Here is a 22,039-nt window from a genome sequence, read left to right as displayed (position 1 = left end):
CTGTGCCACACAGCTTGTGGGGTCTTGGGTCCCCAAGCGGGGGTAGAACCTGGGCCGCAGCAGTGAAAACAGAATCCTAACCAATAAGCTACCAGGTAACTCCCAGTATCATGGCGTGTTCCTATGTGTGCTGCTCCGCCACTAAGTCATGCCCAACTCCTTTTTCAATCCTGTGGATCATAGCCCGCCAGGCGCCTCTGTTCATGGAATCTTCCAGGCAAGAACATTAGGGTGGGTTGCATTTCCTACTGCAGGGGATCTTCCCGACCCAGGGATCGAATCCACATCTCTTGCACTGTCAGGCAGACTCTTTACCACTGAGCCCCCTGGGAAGCATACAGGTTTGGGGAACTCTTTTAGGCTCTTTTCTGCCCACTCAGCCCTAGTGCAGCTGGTTATGCTCTGCTTCCCGAGTCCTATCCCGTTTCAGCTCTCCCCGCCCAGGTCCTCCCGGGTCACAAGAAGCACAGGTACTGGTGTGTAGACACTTCCACCCACTGGCACATGGTCCTGGGAGCTATCTGGCCTCTTCCTTTCATTGTTGTGTGTCGTTTGATTCCGAGGGAGCAATGCTCTTTTCCTTAGTCCTGCGTGGAGGAGGAGGAGACCTTCCCTCGGTCACGTGTCTCCAAGAGCAGGTTGAAAAGGGCAGAGCTGAGTGTAGTGAAACTGACTAGGACATGGCAGGTGCAAGATTCAGAGAGAACACAACTGCGGGTCTGGCAAGAGCTGTAAAGGCAGGGCTGACCGAGCATGTTAACATCACAGAAGGGAGTCGGCGGGGAAGGGGATGGAGGAGATATTTGCGTGAGGGCGTTAACTGAGAGGGCAGATGGGAAGCGATCCCACACGATCCTGGGACTGGGGAGGGGGCAGCAGGGCTAGAGGAGCTCAAGAAGGAGGCTGAGGGGTGACTGGTGAGTGCAAGACCCAGGAGGGATGCTGCAGAAGAGAGGGCTTCCCGGAGGAGGAGAGACTGTTGGTGGAGAGAAATCAGACCAGGATGAAAAGGGATTGCATCCGTTTAGCAGAGAGAAGGTCAAGGTGGAATGGGAAGGGCGGCCATGAGACCACAGTGCGGACAGGGTCACGAGCGGTGGGCTGTCGCAGGGCGTGCAGAGCGGCTGCATCGTTTGTCCACGAAGGGGGACCGCCTGGGAGGGGAGGACGGGGTCCCTGTGGCGGTGACGGGGCAAGTGAAGATGGGGGTGCAGGGACATAAGCAGAGTGGGTCCCCCGGGGGGATGACGTGCGCCCACATAGGAGAGGGCCACGCCCCCGTTTCCCTGGTGCCCCAGAGGAAGGCTGGGTGGAGGTCTAAGCCTCTGCTTAAGGTGCTGGATTAGGGGAGTCAGTGGGCGCTGCTCCCCGGGGGCACTGAGGAAGGCAAGGTGCGGGAGGCTTTGACCTCACGAGGCAGCTGCTGACTTAGTGACGGAAACTGTCCCCACTGTCGTGTCCCCAGGGCTGAGTTTAGGAGCAAGTTATTTTCTATGGCACTCTAAACGTGTGTGTGCAGTAGCAAATTGAAAAAGTCAGTACAGCCTTTCCCCACCGGCTGACTCATCCTCAGACTCTCATCTCCTTGACCCCCAGTTCCACGAAGAGGGATCCATTATTGCCGTGCAGATGGAGAACGAATATGGTTCCTATAATCTGGATAAAGGATACATGCCGTATATTAAAAATGTAAGTGCCCTTTCATTCTCCTCCATCTTTACATACTTTTCTCACTTTGCTGATTCATGGAGCAAACATTCGGAGCAGCTAGAGCTTGCAAGGTACCATTTGGGATGCAGTATTTGTTAGCAATGGATGAAGAACTTTCAAGTGTCAAAGTCTTCTTCTGTGTACTCTGTAAATCGGCGTCCTCGAAGTTCATAAATCAATGCTGTGTCCAGTTTGGGGCTTCCCTGTGTCTTTTATTTGAAAATATAGGACAGAGAAAAGTTATTTATTCTAAAGGGTTTATAGAGTTGACTTCCAAACAGTCCAGCGTTTTAGTTTTTGAAAACCAACGAGAAATCAGAGGACGCCTCAGTTGCAGCAAAAAGACAAAGTCACACACTACTGTTGCGCTGCTCCGGGGATGAAGTGACGGAAGTGCAGCTGGCGTTTCCACGCTTTTCCCCCAGACAGGGGCCTGGGACACCTGCACGACTCTGATGTAAGCAGAGTGGGTCACAGTAATTTTTCCTCCTGTGGATATCACAGATCTTTTTTGGTTGGTGTTTGTGTAATGCACGGGCTTTTCCACCCTTTCATCTTTGATTTTTTTGTATCCACCTACTTCAGGTACATACTCTGTATATAATTAGAATTTGTTTTCCTTAATCCATTATGAGAATTCTCGTCTTTGGAATGTGGTTGGTGTCCATTCCAGGTCATTGCTGATGGTTGCATTTAAGTCCCTTTTGGTTGTTCTCATGGAACAACTTACCAGCAACTGCGCCCGGTGAGGCCTCCTTCCCGCCCCCTCATTCCGGTGCCTCGACCCTCGCCTTCTCCTGGGGACACACCCCCCCAGGGCCGTGGACCGCCGTTCACCTTCCCAACTGTCCCACAGGCACTGCTGAGCAGAGGGATCAAGACGATGCTCCTGACGGCGGACACGGGCCAGGGACTCCTGAAGGGACACACACCGACCGGTACGCACGGCGGCTTTGCCCGCCTTCGCCGCCAGCTGACTCTGAGGGTCCGCTGAGGCTCCATTGCCGCGTTTCCCGGGCCGGGCCCCAACGTGAGGGACCAAGGCCCCCCTCGTGGCCCCGCATCACCCTGCTGGCCTCTGGCCCCGGGACACAGCGGAGGCGTCTCTGCCACTGCCCCGGGCCAGGCCTGAACCCCCGGGAGAGAGCAGGGTCCCAGAGAAAGTCCTGCCCTAGACCCGCCCCCGGAGCGCGTGGGGCGAAGAGTCCGGGGCATAAAAGCCACGAGGAAACGTGCAGGAGAATTCCAGGAGGACTCACGGGTGGGCACACAGGATGGAGGAGGAGTCACGCGAACGAGCTGGAGAGCGGTGCTTCGGGATTCCCTAGACTGCCTGGCCTGGGCCTCGCCCTCCGCCGCTCTTCCCGGGCACGATGGGAGAGACAGAGTGTCCAGCGCTGGGCCCGGGAGGCCTGCAGCCAGGCCCGAGGCCTCCGGGCGCCCCGCCCCGGCCTCGGCTTCCTCGGCTGGCTCTTTATCCACCAGCACACGGGGTCACTCTCTCCGCCCTGCTTGTTCTCCGGGTCACTCGGTGAAGGCTGAGCAGACGGGCGCAGTGTGTCTGAGCGGTGCTGGTCGAGCCCCTGTGGACACACGCTGCCCGTCTTCACCCGCACAGGCTGCGGGCGAGGCGGGCGGTGTCTGCGGGCGTCGCGGGCGTGTCTGCAGGCTGTGTCTGCGGGCAGAGGCGGCGTCCCGCCCGCTGGTAACCCCGTCTCGCCTCCCGTCCCCTCCAGTGTTCGCCACCCTCCACATGAAGGGCATAAGGAAGGACACGTACGAACGCCTCTCCTCCGTTCAGGTGAGGCCGTGTCAGAGGCGCGGGGTGTTCTCCTTCCTCTCATGTGAGGACTTCTGGGCTCAGATGTTCAGGAACTTCTCAGCTGTGATTTGTTCAGTTAAAACTTGGATCTGTTACACGCTGGAAACGCCTGCTGTAGCTGGTGTCAGGTGCAATTGCATCACAGTGCCCACAGGGCCTGGCCCCCAGCCCGGAGGAGGGCTCAGGATGGCACCGCAGGCTCAGGGGGGCGCTGAGAGTCCTCACCGAGGGTGGGGGCTCCGCTCCCCCCACGTCCAGGGGCTACGCTCTCTCTCCCCGCAGCCCAGGGGTGGCACTCTCTCCCCACAGTCCAGAGGCTCCACTCCCCCCACGTCCAGGGGCTACGCTCTCTCTCCCCACAGTCCAGGGGCTACACTCCCCCCACATCCAGGGGCTACGCTCTCTCTCCCCAACGTCCAGGGGCTACACTCTCTCTCCCCACTGTCCAGGGGCTACGCTCTCTCTCCCCAACGTTCAGGGGCTACGCTTTCTCCCCACAGTCCAGGGGCTGGCTATGCTCCCCCCACATCCAGGGGCTACACTTTCTCTCCCCACCGTCCAGGGGCTACGCTCTCTCTCCCCAACGTCCAGGGGCTACGCTCCCCCCACAGTCCAGGCGCTATGCTCTCTCCCCACTCCCCCCATCACAGTTCTGGAGCAAAGCTAGGAACCAGCTGGGGCCCCAGGTCATGGCTCCATAGCTTGAGCTTCTGGCTCTGCCAACAGAGCCTCAGGTTTCAGGACACCCTGCACGCAGGAAGCCGTGACCCACTAGGAGCTTATACATCAGTCACTGTTCTCCACTCCAAGTGCAGTTTGCTAACCAGATGCCACTTTTTGCCATAGCAGTCTGCCTGATAATATGGGTAATATTCTACCTTTATTGAGATTTGCAAACCAAAATGGACCTAAAGTCAGTTTGCAAAAGTTTTTACCCTTTGAATGAATAGCCTCATTCATATTTACCTGTGGTTCAATGAGAAAGACAAGAAACAAAAATAAACAGAACTCAGTAGGAAGTGCTGGTTCCAATAGAAGCATTAGGGGGAATCAGAGGGTGCATAAATCTCTACCACCAAAAGAGATCAGTGACTGGATGCTTCACTCTGCACCTGTCAGAACTCTGCAGTATTAGAAGGAAGGGAACACTCTACTAATAACAGAACTAAGATTTAGAGAAGAATGCAAAGATACAAAGTGCTGAGTATCCAGCGACTTAACAACTGGACCAACACCAAGGGCTGTTGGTCCCTGGTACAAGGGAAATGGTAAAAGTAGTACAGAGATTTGCAAGGAATGGAGTCAGTGCATCCCGAGAAAATATGGAGAGGGAATGTAACTCTTGGGGCAGAGCAGACACTCAGATAGAATATGGTGGTGATGGTGGTGATGGTGGTGATGGTGGTGATGGTGGTGGTGGTGGTGGTTATGGTGTTGTGATGGTTATGGTGGTGATGGTTATGGTGATGGTGGTGGTGATGGTTATGGTGGTGATGGTTATGGTGATGGTGGTGGTGGTGGTGATGGTTGTGGTGGTGGTGATGGTGATGGTGGTTGTAGTGGTGGTGATGGTTATGGTGGTGATGGTGATGGTGGTGATGGTGGTGGTGGTGATGGTTATGGTGGTGATGGTGGTGGTGATGGTTATGGTGGTTATGGTGATGGTTGTGGTGATGGTGGTGATGGTGGTGGTGGTGATGGTGATGGTGGTGATGGTGGTGGTGATGGTTATGGTGGTGATGGTGATGGTGGTGATGATGGTGGTTGTAGTGGTGGTGATGGTTATGGTGGTGATGGTGATGGTGGTGGTGGTGATGGTGATGGTGGTGATAGTGGTGATGGTGATGGTGGTGGTGGTGGTGATGGTTATGGTGGTGATGGTGATGGTGGTGATGGTGATGGTGATGGTGGTGATGATGGTGGTGGTGATGGTGATGGTGATGGTGGTGGTGGTGATGGTGATGGTGGTGGTGGTGATGGTGATGGTGGTGATGGTGATGGTGATGGTGGTGATGGTGGTGATGGTGATGGTGATGGTGATGGTGGTGGTGGTGATGGTGATGGTGATGGTGGTTATGGTGATGGTGGTGATGGTGATGGTGGTGGTGGTGGTGGTGGTGGTGATGGTTATGGTGGTGATGGTTGTGGTGGTGATTGTTATAGTGGTGATGGTTATGGTGGAGGAAGAATACGGGATAGTAAGTGGGGGGGTAAAAATGATATCCTGACTATAATTAATAAAGTCCTAAAGCTGAGTTTATTTATTCATTGAATAAGTCAGCCAGTAAATGTTTTTAGCACTTGCTATGTACCAGTTCTTCCCTGGTGGTTGTGACTTCCCTGGTGGCTCAGATGCTAAAGCGTCTGCCTACAATGCAGATCCGGGTTCGATCTGTGGGTCGGGAAGATCCCCTGGAGAAGGAAATGGCAACCCACTCCAGTACTCTTGCTGGAAAATCCCATGGACAGAGGAGCCTGGTGGGCTATAGTCCATGGCGTTGCAAAGAGTCAGACACAACTGAGGGACTTCACTTTCTTTCTTTCTGGGTGCCAGCTGGACTTCCCAGGTGGCTCAGTGGTAAAGAATCTACGTGCCTAGGAGAAGTTGTGGGTTCAAACCCTAGGTCAGGAAGATCCCCTGGAGAAGGAAATGGCCACCCGCTCCAGTTTCTTGCCTGGAGAATGCTGGTGAGATTATAGTCCATGGAGTCACAAAAGAGTTGGACATGACTTAGCAACTAAACAAGGACAGCAAATGTGCCAGTTAGGTATTTATTTGTCAAGGCATTGTGGATAAAGCAGGGAAGGAACCCTACAAAATCACCACTTTTGGAACTTGTATTTTAGTGGTAAGAGACAGGTGGTACACAAGTCAAATATGGAGAAAGCTTGTAACACAAACTAAGAAAACATTCTATGACAATATTTATATATACAACTTTTAGTTTACATACCCCCCATTTTTAATGTTTGTTTCTTACATTACCATGTAAGAAGCTCTTGGTCCTATCCTTATCTTGCCTATGAGGAAACCATGATTCAGAAAGGTAAAATTTCTGCTTTGAGATCATCTGTGGTCAATCATGTAACAGAATAATCCAGGTTCAAATCCAGCCCTTCTGCCTCCAGATCCCGTGCTCGTTCCCTGCTTTATACCATTGCCGTCTGAACTCCTCTGGTGAGAAGAGGGTCAGGGCAAAAGGATGAGAACATATGTCAGAGTGGTTTGGAGAGGCTGAGACGCACTCTTGCCAGGAGCTCCACCCCGACACAGCGCCGTGCCACCCCTGCTGCCTAACTCCTGGACGCCTGCCCGAACAGTGGGCTCTCAAGCACCCAGCTCTGAAGGCTCACGGGGATCGTGCCCTTAAGACCTGCTAGACCGTAGCAAAGAAGCAACTCTTCCAAGCCACTGTGGAAGTCCGTATGGAGGTTCGTGGGGAAATAGAGGCACCTCTGATGCAGCGCTCTCCTCTGTAGGGGTTTAGGGAGGTGTCATCGTAGGTGTCATCGTCCTGAAGAGCTGTGCGTGCTGCCTCTTCACAGCACCACGCCTCACGGCAGCCACGGCGTGGAGGCAGCCCCGGAGGGTAAGGACGGATGAACGGATGAAGAGAATATGATACATGTATCTAGTGGAAAACATTCAGCTTTTAAAAAGGAGGAAACCTGTCATTTGTGACCGCACGGATGAGCCCGACAGATAAGCCAGGTAGTGAGAGTCGAATAACGCCCGTGGCGCCACTTCGGTGCGCAGTCCCCGGAAGAACGCAGCAGACTCCCACGACAGCCGCAAAGTGGCTGCCGGAGGCCGCGGGTCGCCAGGGGAACGGGGAGGAGCTGGAGAAAGAGCACAGACTTACCGACAGGGTAAACGAGGTCTTGGATGCATAACTGATGCTTGTGGCAAACAGCACTGAATTGCTTAATTGAAGTTTGTTGAAAGAATATAATATAGATGTTTCTACCAAAAAAAAAAAAAAAAAGTGAAAGAAGGAATTGGGAGTGAATTGGGAGTGAATCTCACAAAATTTTGGAGCATTTTCACGGAGCAGGGGAAATTCTTTCTGGTACTAGGGAACAGAATTAATTTCAGCGGGTTAAAGGAATAACAAAACGTTTATTGGCTGCATGTATGCGTTGTACTTTCTCACAATCTGAATTCTCCAGAAATGGAATATACTGTCTGGTGATGAATCTGCCAGCACGTGAAAAGGCAGGGTGTCCGCAGGGGGCAGTGGCCACCTGGGGATGAGGTGATGACTGGAGCCCTCACGTCACAGATCCTTCCCGACCTGAGGATGTGTGTCGTGGGGTCCTGCGGGGCTGCGAGGAAGGAAGCTGCAGGGGCTTAAGATGCACAGCTCCCATCTGTGTGCGTGTGCTCAGCCGTGTCCAGCTCTGCGGCTCACCAGGCTCCTCTGTCCGTGCGATTCTCCAGGCACGAACCCTGGAGTGGGTTGCCATGCCCTCCTCCAGGGGATCCTCTTGACCCAGGGATCGAACCATGACTTTTGTGTCTCCAGTTTTGGCAGGCGGGTTCTTTTCCTCTGGCACCACCTGGGAAGCTTGTCAGTCTTAAAGGAGTGAGCACATTATCTCTGGAATTCAGTAGAATATTTTTAAAATGTTAAATTACAGAATGCCAGGCAGAAATGAATGAAAAGTTCACGTGATTTTGTGGTGCACAAACTTGGCAGTGGTTTTGTTAGTTTAATTCTTTTTGTCTTTCTTTGAAGCATTCATCAGCTTAGGCAGGAATGTGAATGCTACAGGGGGCTGGGGGCTGGGGTCCCCGCGCTGAGAGCAGACGTTCCAAGGCTGCATTAACTTTCAGAACTCGACGGAGCAGCGTTGACTTTTAGCTGTGGAGTGTGTGAGCCTGAATGTGGAGGTCGTGGGTCCTGAAGGCCTGGGACGGAGGAGGGCCTCTGACCTCGGGCCTCGGGATGGCTCTGGCTGGCCAAGGGCAGAGCAGGAGCCGGGGATTGTGTGGGATTCTCACTGGGCTTGCATTGTTGGCAGTTGGTTCTTGACATCTTCACTGCCTTCTCTGTGTCAGCTGCTTCCCTATGGGGTTGGATCAGGGGATGAAGAGATTCTGCTGTTCTGGAAACTTAAGGTGGCCACGGCCATTGATTTCTCCAAAGCTGGAACAGTGAGACCACGAGAGGCAGGCCAGGTGGGGCGTGCGCTGTGAGAGCAGTGAGGGGCCATGAGGATGCCCGCGGTGAGGCGGGCCGGGTGACCAGCCGGCTCGAATGCGTGGACGCTCTGCTTCCACAGGGCCCCGGCCCGGTCATGATGATGGTGTACACCGCCAGGTCTCTGGACGGATGGGGCACTTCTCGAAACACTCTGGACCTGCATAGTGAGTCGCATGTCGCCCTTTTCTCCGAGGGTGGGTGTCGGCGGGACTCCAAGGGCGCTGGCCTGCCTCCTGTCGGCTGATTGAAGTCCCTGAGGTCGATGGGGCAGGCGGATCCTGTGTGCTGTGTCTGCGCCCCTCCTCCCCTCCCCCTCCCTCCCTCCCCCACCTCCCACGTACGTTCCTGAGGTCACTGGAGGCTCCCCTAACAGTCCTGACATCCCCGAGGCTCCTCTCCCTCTTGCCTGCCCCCCTCCCCTGCCCCTCCCCACCCCCCATGTGCGGTCCTGAAGTCTCCGAGGCTCTGCTCCCCCCTCCCTGCCCCCTGCAGTGCTGATGCATGAAGCCCGGGAGATGCTGCAGCTCAGGTTCTCCCTCAACTTCTACATGTTCCATGGCGGCACCAACTTCGGCTTCATGGGCGGGGCCGCGTTCCGCGGCCATCGCCTCCCTATGGTCACCAGCTACGGCAAGTACCAGTGGGCCCCGTGCGTCTGCCTGCAGCTGCCCCGCCTCTGCGGTCTCCGTCGGGGCCTTTGCCAGCAGAGACGCTGGGAGCTTAGCTCTGTCCATCCACCGCGCAGCCTTTGTAAAAACCTTAGCTTTCATTGGCGGATGATTGCTTTTCAGTGCTGTGTTGGTTTCCGCCATCCAGCAGTGAATCAGCCCCAGGTATCCACCCTCCAGGTGGGCACTCAGTGCTGCCTGAGCTCCCAGTGCGAGACGCACCTTCCCACGAGCCACGGTCCTACCCACGGTCCTGTCTGTGGAGACGCGGCTCTCAGCCCGCCCAGCCTCCCTTCCCGCCTGGACGCCCGCACAGCCGTTCTCTGCGTCTGCATCTCTGTTCCTCCTGTGGCTAGGCTCATCGGTACCATTTCTCTAGGTTCCACGTGTGTGCATTAACATATAATATCTATTTTTGTCCTTCTGACTTACTTCACTCTCTATAACAGGCTCTAGATACATCCATCTTAGCTCAACTGACTCAGATTCACTCCACAAGCCTTTGTTCTTCCGGGCTCACTGTGAAACCCATTCCCTTGATCCCCCTATCCCGGGTGTTGGGTGTGGTGACTAGGTCTCCCCCCGTCTGCGACTCTGCTCAGACACCAAGCAGGCAGCGAGGGTGAGAGAGGGGAAGGGGTCTGGTTGGAAGCCTCCAGGTCCCTGCACCGGGCTCCAGCCTGGGCTTCTGAACCCCTGGGGCTGCCATCTGCCCCTCCCGGGGGATCGTGGGGAGCGGCATTGGGCACCTTCCTGCCTCAAGCTCTCCCTCCCAGAGCGGCTGTGTCAGCAGCAAGTGCTGACGCCCCTCCGGAGGCTGGACCTTTTGGGGAAGGTGACAGATTTGCTTCTGTTCTCAGACTACGGGGCGCTGCTGACAGAGGATGGAGACTACACACCCGAGTATCTCGTATTCCAGAAACTTTTCCACCCTGACGCAGGTGCCCTCCCCGCCCTCCAGGGGGCTCTGGGCTGTGGGGGCGGGTGGGGGGAGAGCTGCAGACGTGGTCCTGGGGCGAGTCCAGCTCGCCCCAGCACGTTTTATCCTCAGGGGGCCGGGGAGTCAGGCTGCATGAGACACGGTCCCCCAGCCCCGCCATCGGTGGGAACTAGAGGGGCCAGGCCCTCCCCAGAGCCATGAGATGCGCATATCTGGGTGGAAGGGGGGACAGGGGGCAGAATCTGAGCACGCGTGTTCCCCCGCTGGCTTTCAGGAGATTCTGAGCAGCAGGGCTGAGACAGCTGGCCCCGGGGAGGCCGAGGTGCCGGCCGCCTCCATTTCCGGGACAGCAGGGCGCACGGGCCAGGCCTCTGGGTGCAGGAGGACTTCCTCCCGTGGTCCCTGCCCCTGTGGACCCTCCGTGGTGCTGGGCAGGCTGGCCGGGGGCAGCAGAGGGCGCTGCAGCCTTGGACGGGGCTGGGGAAGGAGCCAGCCTCCTGCTTGTGGTTTGCAGAGGTTCCCAGCTTCCGGCAGCGAGACTGCAAGCCTAAGGACACATACGCTCCCCTGGCCGCAGGTCACTTCATATCCTTGTGGGACACCCTGATTCACCAGGATGACGTGAGTGCCCTGCGCATGGACGTGAGCTCAGGACTCGGCGGGGGAGGTAATGAACACAGGGCACAGAGAGCAATCTTCGCAGTTTCAGTCCCTTCTACTCCTACAGTTCAGATTAGGAGACCTAGATTGTTGCTAAGTCGCTCAGTCGTCTCCGACTCTTTGCAACCCCCGTGGACTGCCGCCAGTCAGGCTCCTCTGTCCGTGGGATTTTCCAGGCAAGAGTAGTGGAGTGGGTTGCCATTTCCTCCTCCAGGGAATCTTCCTGACCCAGAGATGGAACCTCCTGAGTCTGCCGCACTGCCGGCAGGTTCTTTACCTCTGAACCACGCGGGAGCCCAATGCATCTGTCCCCTCCCTAAGGGACCCCCCCCGCTTCGGTCACTGCAGAGCGGAGCGCCAAGCGGCTGCTGCAGACTCATCATCGCAGGGGCTCACTTGGCCCCGTGCCCCCTGAGCTTCCTGGCCTGTGATGAGGCCGCCCCCAGCCTGGTTTCCACTCCCATCTCTGCAGCAGCCCGTGAGGTCCATGGGGCCGCTCTCCATGGAACAGCTGTCGGTGAACCAAGGGAACGGCCAGTCTACTGGGTACATACTTTATGAGACCATCATCACCGAAGGAGGCGTCCTAAACTCGGATGGCCATGTGAAGGATCGGGGCCAGGTAAGGGGCGGGGGCGGGCAGAGGGAGCCCTTCTCTGCTGGCAAGACCCTGCCTGTGTGGCTGAATGTCTGGACGGCAGGCAGGCCTCGTCCTGACCGGTGGACAGCCGCCCTCGTGTCTGCCTCTGGTCCCTTCGGTGACTTGCTTGGTGTTCATATGTAAGCCACTGCTCTCACAGGTGTAAGGTACTGGGTGTCCTGGGGGGGTGCGCGTTTAGTTCTCGAAACACCCATCTAAGATACCTGTTACCAGTGAGGAAGCCGCAGAGAGGTGCAGTGACCTTGCCCAGAAAAGAGGGGCTCTGGGCGCTGGGGCCCCTCCTGCCCGCCCCACGCAGGGGCTGTTCCAGGCTCCTCCCGCCCCTTATGGTCCCGTCATCCCAGCCTCTGTGTCCCCCTGCACTCATCGTGGCCTCTTAGCTGCAGACCCTCATTCCCTGCTGTTTGCTGAATGCGTGTCTTCACTCGGGTGTACGCTCCTGTGGCTTCCCCGACTCATCATGTCCAAACCCATCGTGAGCTTCTTAGAGGAACCGCAGCCGCAGCCCCGCACCCAAGCTGTGGCCACCCCGCCCGGGCCTCCCCCTCGCCTTGTCTGCTGGGTCCCTGTGGAGCCGCATCACTTGGCTGCTCTTTGCAAACCCAGGCTGTCGCGCGTGGTCTTAGAATTCTGCGGCACGGCCATCAGACCCCGTTCCCGACCTTCCTGCCTCAGAGGGCTCACTGTCCCCACCTCGTGGGGCCCCCGAGCTCCTTCCCGAGGGCCAGTCCCGTCCTGACTGCCCCCACTCCCCGGCCCTCCCAGCCACTCTCCCATCGCGGCCCTGGGTCTGGGAACAGCCCCCGCCGCCCGCGCGCGCAGGGCGGCTGTGTCCTCCTCAGCCCTGCGCGCGTCTCCGGGCTGGGCTGTGTGTGCGCTGCGGCCACCGCTGCTGCGGGCAGACCTCTAGGCACTCGGCGGCGGTCACTCGAGCAGGGACTGTCGAGCCTGTGGCTCTTGTCTTGGGACCCTAGTAAGCGTAAAATGTGAATCCTCTGTTCTGCATACTACTGACATTTTGGATCCTCGTGGATCTTGATTTGTACGGTCTCCTAGTCAGTTCCTTTCGGGAAGTTGCGACCTAACTCAGACCCTCTGCCGTGCCCTTTGTGGGCCCTTCTGCGTCCCGCGGGCTCGAGCAGCCTTGCGGGGCGTCGGGGGCGGGCACAGCACGGTGGGCAGTGGTGGGGGTGGGACGCAGTCACGGGACTCTGCCCTGGAGGCATGTGCGCCGTGGTGTCCGCCACCCTCCGCCCCTCCCCTGGTCCCCGCGGGCCCCCGCAGGGGCCCTGGGCTCTCCTCAGGCCCCTGGGCCAAGCTGCCTTCAGTGTCCCCTTTCTGTGGACCGGCGTCAGCTGGCCGCCTTCCCGGAAGCAGACGTAGTCCTCCCCTGGGACCCTGGCACCTCACCCCCTCCTGCCATATCTGCACCCCACAGTCTTGCCCGCTCTCTTTGGCAGGTGTTTCTGGATGACAAGTATATAGGAGTCCTGGATGACACGCATCAAAGGCTGATTCTTCACAATGACGTACATACCCCATGGTTCCAGCCCCCCGGAGCCCTGGGCTTCCTCGCAGAGGCCCTGCAGGGCTGAGCCGTGCGCTCCTTGGGGGGCGGGCAGGACTGTCCCACCCTGGGTGTTTGCTGCTCAGAAAGCTCTGCGTTGATCACCAGCCTCAGAAGAGTCTCCAGTAGACTGTTCAATGACTCTTCATTTCTCAGCAGGCCCAGTATGGGAGGAGGGTGGAGGAGGAGCTTCAGGGTTTGCCTGGTCCGGAGCTGAGGTCTGGGGTGCCAAGCCCCACCCTCTGACAGCCCCCAGTTTCCGAGATCGTCCCAGTCTTGGGGGGGCCCCAGTGGTCTCCAGAAGAGGCCTGAGTGCCGCCCCCCACCAGCTGGTGTGTGTTGGGCAGCATCACAAGGAGTTCCTGACGCTGAGGATCCTGGTGGAGAACCAAGGACGGCTTGCCTCCGGGACCAGCATGAACCAGGAGAGGAAAGGTGGGCCCCGGCAGAGGAGGCGCCAGGGCACTCCTGGGGTGCTTCCCCAGCCTGGGCAGCCGTGACCGGGATCACGGTTTGGAAGTGTCGAGGGTTCCTGGTCAGTGAGAGGCCCGGCCGGGAGCATGACAGAATGGGCTTCAAGGGGAGGAGGGTCACGTCCTGCTCCAGGCTCCCCTGAAGGTGCTCTCCCAGCACTGAGCGTGCAGAGTGCCCTGCCTCTTCCGGGAGGAGGCTGCAGAAACACCCTTGGAGAACAAAGTGGGCCAAGTGCTGCCCTGGGAGCGCTGACTGTCCCTCCCTGGAGCCCAAGCCTGTGTCCTGGCTGCCTTCAGCCTCCCCATCCTCCCCCTCCCCTGGCCTCCTCCAGTCTCCCCATCCTCCTCCGTCCTCCCCTGGCCTCCTCCATCCTCCCCATCCTCCTCCGTCCTCCCCTGGCCTCCTCCAGCCTCCCCATCGTCCCTGACCTCCTCCGTCCTCCTCATCCTCCCTTGACCTCCTCCACCCTCCCCTGCCTCCTCCATCCTCCCCTGACCCCTCCATCCTCCCCTGACCCCTTTCATCCTCCCCAGTCTCCCCTGGCCTTCTCCATCCTCCCCATCCTCCTCCATCCTTCCCTGGCCTCCTCCATCCTCCCCATCCTCCCTGACCTCCTTCACCCTCCCCTGCCTCCTCCATCCTCCCCTGATCCCTTTAATCCTCCCCATCCTCCCCTGGCCTCCTCCATCCTCCCTGATCTCCTCTGTCCTCCCCATCCTCCCCTGGCCTCGTTCATCCTCCCCTGGCTTTCTTCATCCCCCCTGGCCTCCTCCATCTTCCCCATCCTCCCCTGACCTCCTCCATCTTCCCCTAGCCTCCTCCATCCTCCCTAATCTCCTCCATCCTCCCCTGACCTCCTCCATCCTCCCCTGGCCTCCTCCATCCTCCCTAATCTCCTCCATCCTCCCCTGACCTCCTCCATCCTCCCCTGGCCCCCTCCATCCTCCCTGATCTCCTCTGTCCTCCCCATCCTCCCCTGGCCTCCTCCATCCTCCCTGATCTCCTCTGTCCTCCCCATCCTCCCCTGGCATCCTCCATCCTCCCTGATCTCCTCTGTCCTCCCCATCCTCCCCTGGCCTCTTTCATCCTCCCCTGGCTTTCTTCATCCCCCCTGGCCTCCTCCATCCTCCCCTGACCTCCTCCATCTTCCCCTGGCCTCCACCATCCTCCCTAATCTCCTCCATCCTCCCCTGACCTCCTCCATCCTCCCCTGGCCCCCTCCATCCTCCCTGATCTCCTCTGTCCTCCCCATTCTCCCTTGGCCTCCTCCATCCTCCCCGGGCTTTCTTCATCCCACCTGGCCTCCTCCATTCTCCCCATCCTCCCCTGACCTCCTCCATCTTCCCCTGGCCTCCTCCATCCTCCCTAATCTCCTCCATCCTCCCCTGACCTCCTCCATCCTCCCCTGACCTCCTCCATCCTCCCCTAGCCTCCTCCATCCCCCCTAATCTTCTCCATCCTCCCCTGGCCTCCTCCATCCTCCCCTGGCCTCCTCCATCCTCCCTGACCTCCTCCATCCTCCCCTGGCCTACTCCATCCTCGCTAATCTCCTCCATCCTCCCCTGACCTCCTCCATCCTCCCCTGGCCTCCTCCATCCTCCCTGACCTCCTCCATCCTCCCCTGGCCTACTCCATCCTCGCTAATCTCCTCCATCCTTCCCTGACCTCCTCCATCCTCCTCATCCTCCCCTGGCCTCCTCCGTCCTCCCTAATCTCCTCCATCCTCCCCTGGCCTCCTTCATCCTCCCCTGGCCTCCTCCATCCTCCCTGACCTCCTCCATCCTCCCCTGGCCTACTCCATCCTCGCTAATCTCCTCCATCCTCCCCTGATCTCCTCCATCCTCCCCTGGCCTCCTCCATCCTCCCTAATCTCCTCCATCCTCCCCTGACCTCCTCCATCCTCCCCTGGCCCCCTCCATCCTCCCTGATCTCCTCTGTCCCCCCCCCATTCTCCCTTGGCCTCCTCCATCCTCCCCTGACCTCCTCCATCCTCCCCTGGCCTCCTCCATCCTCCTCATCCTCCTCTGGCCTCCTCCATCCTCCTCATCCTCCCCTGGCCTCCTCCATCCTCCCTGGCCTCCTCCATCCTCCTCATCCTCCCCTGACCTCCTCATCCTCCCCTGGCCTCCTCCCTCCTCCCTAATCTCCTCCATCCTCCCCTGACCTCCTCTATCCTCCCCTGACCTCCTCCATCCTCCCTGGCCTCCTCCATCCTCCTCATCCTCCCCTGGCCTCCTCCATCCTCCCTAATCTCCTCCATCCTCCCCTGACCTCCTCCATCCTCCCTGGCCTCCTCCATCCTCCTCATCCTCCCCTGGCCTCCTCCCTCCTTCCTAATCTCCTCCATCCTCCCCTGACCTCCTCCATCCTCCCCTGACCTCCTCCATCCTCCTCTGGCCTCTTCCATCCTCCTCATCCTCCCCTGACCTCCTCCATCCTCCCCTGACCTCCTCCATCCTCCCTGGCCTCCTCCATCTTCCCCAATCTCCTCTGTCCTCCCCATCCTCCCCTGGCCTCCTCCATCCTCCCTAATCTCCTCCATCCTCCCCTGACCTCTTCCATCCTCCTCATCCTCCCCTGACCTCCTCCATCCTCCCCTGACCTCCTCCATCCTCCCCTGACCTCCTCCATCCTCCTCTGGCCTCTTCCATCCTCCTCATCCTCCCCTGACCTCCTCCACCCTCCCCTGACCTCCTCCATCCTCCCCTGACCTCCTCCATCCTCCCCTGGCCTCCTCCATCCTCCCTAATCTCCTCCATCCTCCCTGGCCTCCTCCATCCTCCCCTGACCTCTTCCATCCTCCTCATCCTCCCCTGACCTCCTCCATCCTCCCCTGACCTCTTCCATCCTCCTCATCCTCCCCTGACCTCCTCCATCCTCCTCTGGCCTCTTCCATCCTCCTCATCCTCCCCTGACCTCCTCCATCCTCCCCTGACCTCCTCCATCCTCCTCTGGCCTCTTCCATCCTCCTCATCCTCCCCTGACCTCCTCCACCCTCCCCTGACCTCCTCCATCCTCACCTGGCCTCCTCCATCCTCCTCATCCTCCCGTGGCCTCCTCCGTCCTCCCTAATCTCCTCCATCCTCCCTGGCCTCCTCCATCCTCCCCTGACCTCCTCCATCCTCCCCTGACCTCTTCCATCCTCCTCATCCTCCCCTGACCTCCTCCATCCTCCTCTGGCCTCTTCCATCCTCCTCATCCTCCCCTGACCTCCTCCATCCTCCCCTGACCTCCTCCATCCTCCCTGGCCTCCTCCATCCTCCCCTGACCTCCTCCATCCTCCCCTGACCTCCTCCATCCTCCCTGGCCTCCTCCATCCTCCTCATCCTCCCTGGCCTCCTCCATCCTCTCCAGCCTCCCCTAACTTCCTCCATTCTCCTTCAGGGGGCCAGGGGCACTTCTCTGCAGCTGCTCTGCCTCGGTGTCCTCTTCCCCCTCTTCTGCAGGTCTTACTGGGAACATCTATCTAAACAGTTCTCCACTGAGAAAATTTAAAATCTACAGCCTGGAGATGCAGAATAAATTCATACAGAGGTGGGTGCCCAACCACTGGCTCTAGGCGCCTGATCGCAGATGGGGAGACCAGAGACCAGCCAGCCAGACCTGTTTGTGTTCATACAAGAGGCAGAGACCCAGAACACTGAAGAAAGTGACCCCAAGCCTCCTAATTGTCCAGGACAGAGTGGTCACTGCCCCCACTCCCCGGCCTTGGTCTGCTGTCTCATTGCTGTGTTGTGGACCCCAAATGGGCCATTGGAGGGGACACTGGACTCAGCAGGGAGGAGACAGCCCTCCGAAGGCACAGCTGACATGCTGTCAAGGAGGGTGTAACCTGTCCACTGGACTGACTCTCCCTAGGAAACTTCCCAACATCTGGAAGCCCAGCTTTCTCCACGCTGAGGGCCCTGCATTCTTCCTTGCCCTCCTGAGAGTCGGCAGTCAACCCAAGGACACCTTCATGAGCCTGCGGGTGAGTGGTGTTCTTCCCAGCTGTGTCCGCCGCCAAGCTTCTGTCCCAGGATACCTTCGCCACCCCACGGCCGCCTGGTGTTGACTCAGGGTGGGGAGGGAAGCCAAAGAAACGTGCCCAAGCTGCCTGCCACCCTGTGTCCTGGGATGGGGGGCAGCAGTGCGGACGTGGTGGGGCCCTGAGGTGGGTGCGCATGGAAGGCAAGTTGGAACCCAGTGCCTCCCTCCTGGGGGCGCAGAGCAGGAGCCAAGGCCGGGCGGGGGCAACAGCGCAGAGCCTCCAGGTCACTACCCCTCGAGGGCCGCAGCTGGGCCTGCGTGCTGAGTGTGGCTGTGGCCGCAACCTGCGTCGTGCGTGTGTGTGTGTGTGTGTCTGGGTGTGGCTGTGGCCGCAACCTGCGTCGTGTGTGTGTGTGTGTGTGTCTGGGTGTGGCTGTGGCCGCAACCTGTGTCGTGCGTGTGTGTGTGTGTGTGTCTGGGTGTGGCTGTGGCCGCAACCTGCGCCGTGTGTGTGTGTGTGTGTGTGTGTGTCTGGGTGTGGCTGTGGCCGCAACCTGCGTCGTGCGTGTGTGTGTGTGTGTCTGGGTGTGGCTGTGGCCGCAACCTGCGTCGTGCGTGTGTGTGTGTGTGTGTCTGGGTGTGGCTGTGGCCGCAACCTGCGTCGTGCGTGTGTGTGTGTGTGTGTGTCTGGGTGTGGCTGTGGCCGCAACCTGCGTCGTGTGTGTGTGTGTGTGTGTGTGTGTGTCTGGGTGTGGCTGTGGCCGCAACCTGCGTCGTGTGTGTGTGTGTGTGTGTCTGAGTGTGGATGTGGCCGCAACCTGCATCGTGTGTGTGTGTGTGTGTGTGTGTGTCTGGGTGTGGCTGTGGCCGCAACCTGTGTCGTGCGTGTGTGTCCTGCAACTCTGCATCAATGTCTTCCAGGGCTGGACGAAAGGAGTGGTCTTCATCAACGGACAGAACCTGGGACGCTACTGGAACCTCGGGCCCCAGGAAACGCTTTACCTCCCGGGACCCTGGCTCAAGCCCGGGTTAAACGAGGTGACCTCCCGCTCTGCACCTCTCCCCGCCCGGCCGTGCTCACCCCACCCCGCCCAGCCTCGGCTGAGTGTCTCAGGGGCACCCTGCCTCTCTGCAGATCATCGTGTTTGAGGAGTTCAAGTCTGCGCTGCTGATCTACTTCAGCAACGTCTCCCGGCTGGGTAAGGGGCTTCCTCCCGGTAAGGGGCTTCCTCCCCTAAGCGGCTCCGGCAGCTTGCCGCCTCCCCGGGCACCTGCGCACGCGGCCTGGGTCCCGGTCACGCTGTACCCGCCCCAGCCCCTCCCCTGCCGGCCTGTCGGAGGTGCTCACGGCCACGTCTGCTGTGTCTCCTGCTGCCGTGGCCCCTGGGCCCTTCCTGGCCGTCACAGGGTGGGGGACGTGCGGCCCAGCCAGGAGGCCCGAGCTGCCTCTGCCCGGACCCCAGAGCGGAGCCGCCTCCTCCCCCGGCTCCCCCAGGGTGGGGCGGGGCCAAGGGAGACCACGCCCCTCCTCCTCAGGGTACTGAGACTGAGGTCAGACCGCCCACTCCTCCCTCTCAGGGTACTGAGAGCAATGTCAGACCGGCCGCCCCTCCTCCTCAGGGTACTGAGCCTGAGGTCAGACCGCCCGCCCCTCCTTCCCAGGGTACTGAGACCAATGTCATACGGCAGCCCCTCCTCCTCAGGGTACTGAGACTAAGGTCAGACCACCCGCCCCTCCTCCTCAGGGTACTGAGACTGAGGTCAGAGCGCCCACTCCTCCCTCTCAGGGTACTGAGAGCAATGTCAGACCACCCACCCCTCCCTCTCAGGGTACTGAGAGCAATGTCAGACCACCCACCCCTCCCTCTCAGGGTACTGAGAGCAATGTCAGACCACCTGCCCCTCCCTCTCAGGGTACTGAGACTGAGGTCAGAGCGCCCACTCCTCCCTCTCAGGGTACTGAGAGCAATGTCAGACCACCCGCCCCTCCTCCTCAGGGTACTGAGACTGAGGTCAGAGCGCCCACTCCTCCCTCTCAGGGTACTGAGAACAATGTCATATGGCCGCCCCTCCTCCTCAGGGTACTGAGACTGAGGTCAGAGCGCCCACTCCTCCCTCTCAGGGTACTGAGAGCAATGTCAGACCAGCCGCCTCTCCTCCTCAGGGTACTGAGACTGAGGTCAGAGCGCCCACTCCTCCCTCTCAGGGTACTGAGAGCAATGTCAGACCACCTGCCCCTCCTCCTCAGGGTACTGAGACTGAGGTCAGAGCGCCCACTCCTCCCTCTCAGGGTACTGAGAGCAATGTCAGACCACCCGCCCCTCCTCCTCAGCGTACTGAGACTGAGGTCAGAGCGCCCACTCCTCCCTCTCAGGGTACTGAGAGCAATGTCAGACCACCCACCCCTCCCTCTCAGGGTACTGAGGGCAATGTCAGACCACCCGCCCCTCCCTCTCAGGGTACTGAGACTGAGGTCAGAGTGCCCACTCCTCCCTCTCAGGGTACTGAGACCGAGGTCAGACCGCCCGCCCCTTCTTCCCAGGGTACTGAGACCGAGGTCAGACCGCCCACCCCTCCTCCTCAGGGTACTGAGACCAATGTCAGACCGGCCGCCCCTCCTCCTCAGGGTACTGAGACTGAGGTCAGAGCGCCCACTCCTCCCTCTCAGGGTACTGATAGCAATGTCAGACCAGCCGCCCCTCCTCCTCAGGGTACTGAGACTGAGGTCAGACCGCCCGCCCCTTCTTCCCAGGGTACTGAGACCGAGGTCATATGGCTGCCCCTCCTCAGGGTACTGAGACTGAGTTCAGACCACCCGCCCCTCCTCCTCAGGGTACTGAGAGCAATGTCAGACCGGCCGCCCCTCCTCCTCAGGGTACTGAGACTGAGGTCAGAGCGCCCACTCCTCCCTCTCAGGGTACTGAGAACAATGTCATATGGCCGCCCCTCCTCCTCAGGGTACTGAGACTGAGGTCAGAGCGCCCACTCCTCCCTCTCAGGGTACTGAGAGCAATGTCATATGGCCGCCCCTCCTCCTCAGGGTACTGAGAGCAATGTCAGACCGGCCGCCCCTCCTCCTCAGGGTACTGAGCCTGACGTTAACTGGGCCGTTGTTGGGCTGAGCCGTCTCAGAGCCCTGAGCGCCTGTCAGTCCCCCAGGCCCCTCGGTTGCCGGGACCACTCCACTCTGTGAGGCCTGATCCTGCCGGGTCTGCCGTCTGCTTCCCCACCAGCCGGCCCGTTCCTCCTTTGGCATAAGTCAGCTTCCCTGTTAGCGGAGCACAATAAACACAGCAAACTGACCAAAGCCAATCCTCTGTCATGCTTCTGTAATAAAAGCTGCGGGGCCCTGAGGACAGTGGTGAAGAGATGCTCGGCGCCCTTGACCCCACAAATGTGAATCTGGAACAACAGGTGTCTTCCTGAGAAATCAAATAAAATATGAACGCTAAGTGAGGGACTGGCAGGCAGTTCATATGTTTTATATTTTCAGTGTTAAGAAAGGGTTTTCCTTTAACTCCCCAAGTCTCACTCCATCCATCATTGCTTTTCCACACTCCTATGGAAATCTTGCTTCATGGAGACTCAAGACTCCAGGTGGCTTGGTCTGCGGGGTACCTCCCCCCCCTCCCCCGCCCCTCCCATCCCCCAGCCCCCCACCCATCCCACCCCCCAGCCCCCCACCCCCAGCGCCCCTCTCTTCCCCCTGCCCCCCTCCCACTCCACGCCCCTCCCCCGGCCCCTGACTCCCAGCGCCCCTGGATTCCTCTCCTGCTCTGGGTTCCCCTGGGGCACACGCCCCGCTCTGAGCCACAGCCGGGAGCACCAGAGTCATCTCCACACTCGGGTGGGGCAGCCTGCTACCACGGCAAGGGCAGGCAGAGGGAAGGCCTGCCGATTCCAGCACAGATGGGCCCTGGACAAAGGGGGTCCCCACGAGGTGCGTGGGCACCGTGCGGTGGGCGGCTGAGGAGTTCCGAGCCACCGACCGAGTGGCCGCAGTCAGGCCAGGTGGGGGCTACACTCGCCGCCCCAGTCGACCAGAAAGTCAGGGTTGCGAGCGCTCAGCCTGCACCCCGCGTGTCCAGGCAGCGGCCCGGCGCGGACCAGGCCTCCTGCCGCCCAAGGCGGTCGGGGGCGCTGCCCTCATCGCCCACGCTCTCGAGAAGTGCAGGCATGAGAACCCAGCGAGACGGTCAGACGTGCTGCTCGCGCCGCTCTCCCCACCATGGGCCCCCCCGGGTGTGCAGCACAGACCCCTAGAGGGCCCGGGTGGGCGGTGGGCCGCACCCCCAGAATGCGTGCGCCTCCCAGGTCCTTGGGCGTTGCTGGACCGAGGCCGCACCCCAGCCCCCCGCGTG

The 22,039-nt window shown here is 59.5% G+C and overlaps 1 protein-coding gene across 7 annotated transcripts in view; it reads left to right on the top strand.

Moving 5' to 3' along the window:
- Nucleotides 1-21,096, top strand: part of LOC136174189 (beta-galactosidase-1-like protein 2) — a 35,309-nt gene extending 14,213 nt beyond the window's left edge. For 2 of the 7 annotated variants that reach the window (XM_065944162.1, XM_065944161.1), the window contains 15 exons: nt 1,597-1,689; nt 2,567-2,648; nt 3,447-3,511; nt 8,819-8,903; nt 9,232-9,771; nt 10,268-10,348; nt 10,862-10,968; nt 11,480-11,629; nt 13,129-13,197; nt 13,583-13,670; nt 17,156-17,243; nt 17,568-17,679; nt 18,600-18,716; nt 18,814-18,877; nt 20,761-21,096. In XM_065944162.1, coding sequence (XP_065800234.1) covers nt 1,597-1,689; nt 2,567-2,648; nt 3,447-3,511; nt 8,819-8,903; nt 9,232-9,771; nt 10,268-10,348; nt 10,862-10,968; nt 11,480-11,629; nt 13,129-13,197; nt 13,583-13,670; nt 17,156-17,243; nt 17,568-17,679; nt 18,600-18,716; nt 18,814-18,877; nt 20,761-20,768 — 1,749 coding nt within the window. In that variant the 3' untranslated portion in view covers nt 20,769-21,096. Of the gene's footprint in view, nt 1-1,596; nt 1,690-2,566; nt 2,649-3,446; nt 3,512-8,818; nt 8,904-9,231; nt 9,772-10,267; nt 10,349-10,861; nt 11,387-11,479; nt 11,630-13,128; nt 13,263-13,582; nt 13,671-17,155; nt 17,244-17,567; nt 17,680-18,599; nt 18,717-18,813; nt 18,878-20,760 lie in introns of those variants that run through there. The other 5 variants (XM_065944163.1, XM_065944166.1, XM_065944165.1 and 2 more) reach the window with 5 other exon arrangements.
- Nucleotides 21,097-22,039: the final 943 nt, after the last annotated feature.

Source organism: Muntiacus reevesi, chromosome 9 (assembly GCF_963930625.1).
Source record: "Muntiacus reevesi chromosome 9, mMunRee1.1, whole genome shotgun sequence".
Lineage (NCBI taxonomy): Eukaryota > Metazoa > Chordata > Mammalia > Artiodactyla > Cervidae > Muntiacus > Muntiacus reevesi.
This window is presented reverse-complemented; position numbering and strand designations above follow the sequence as displayed.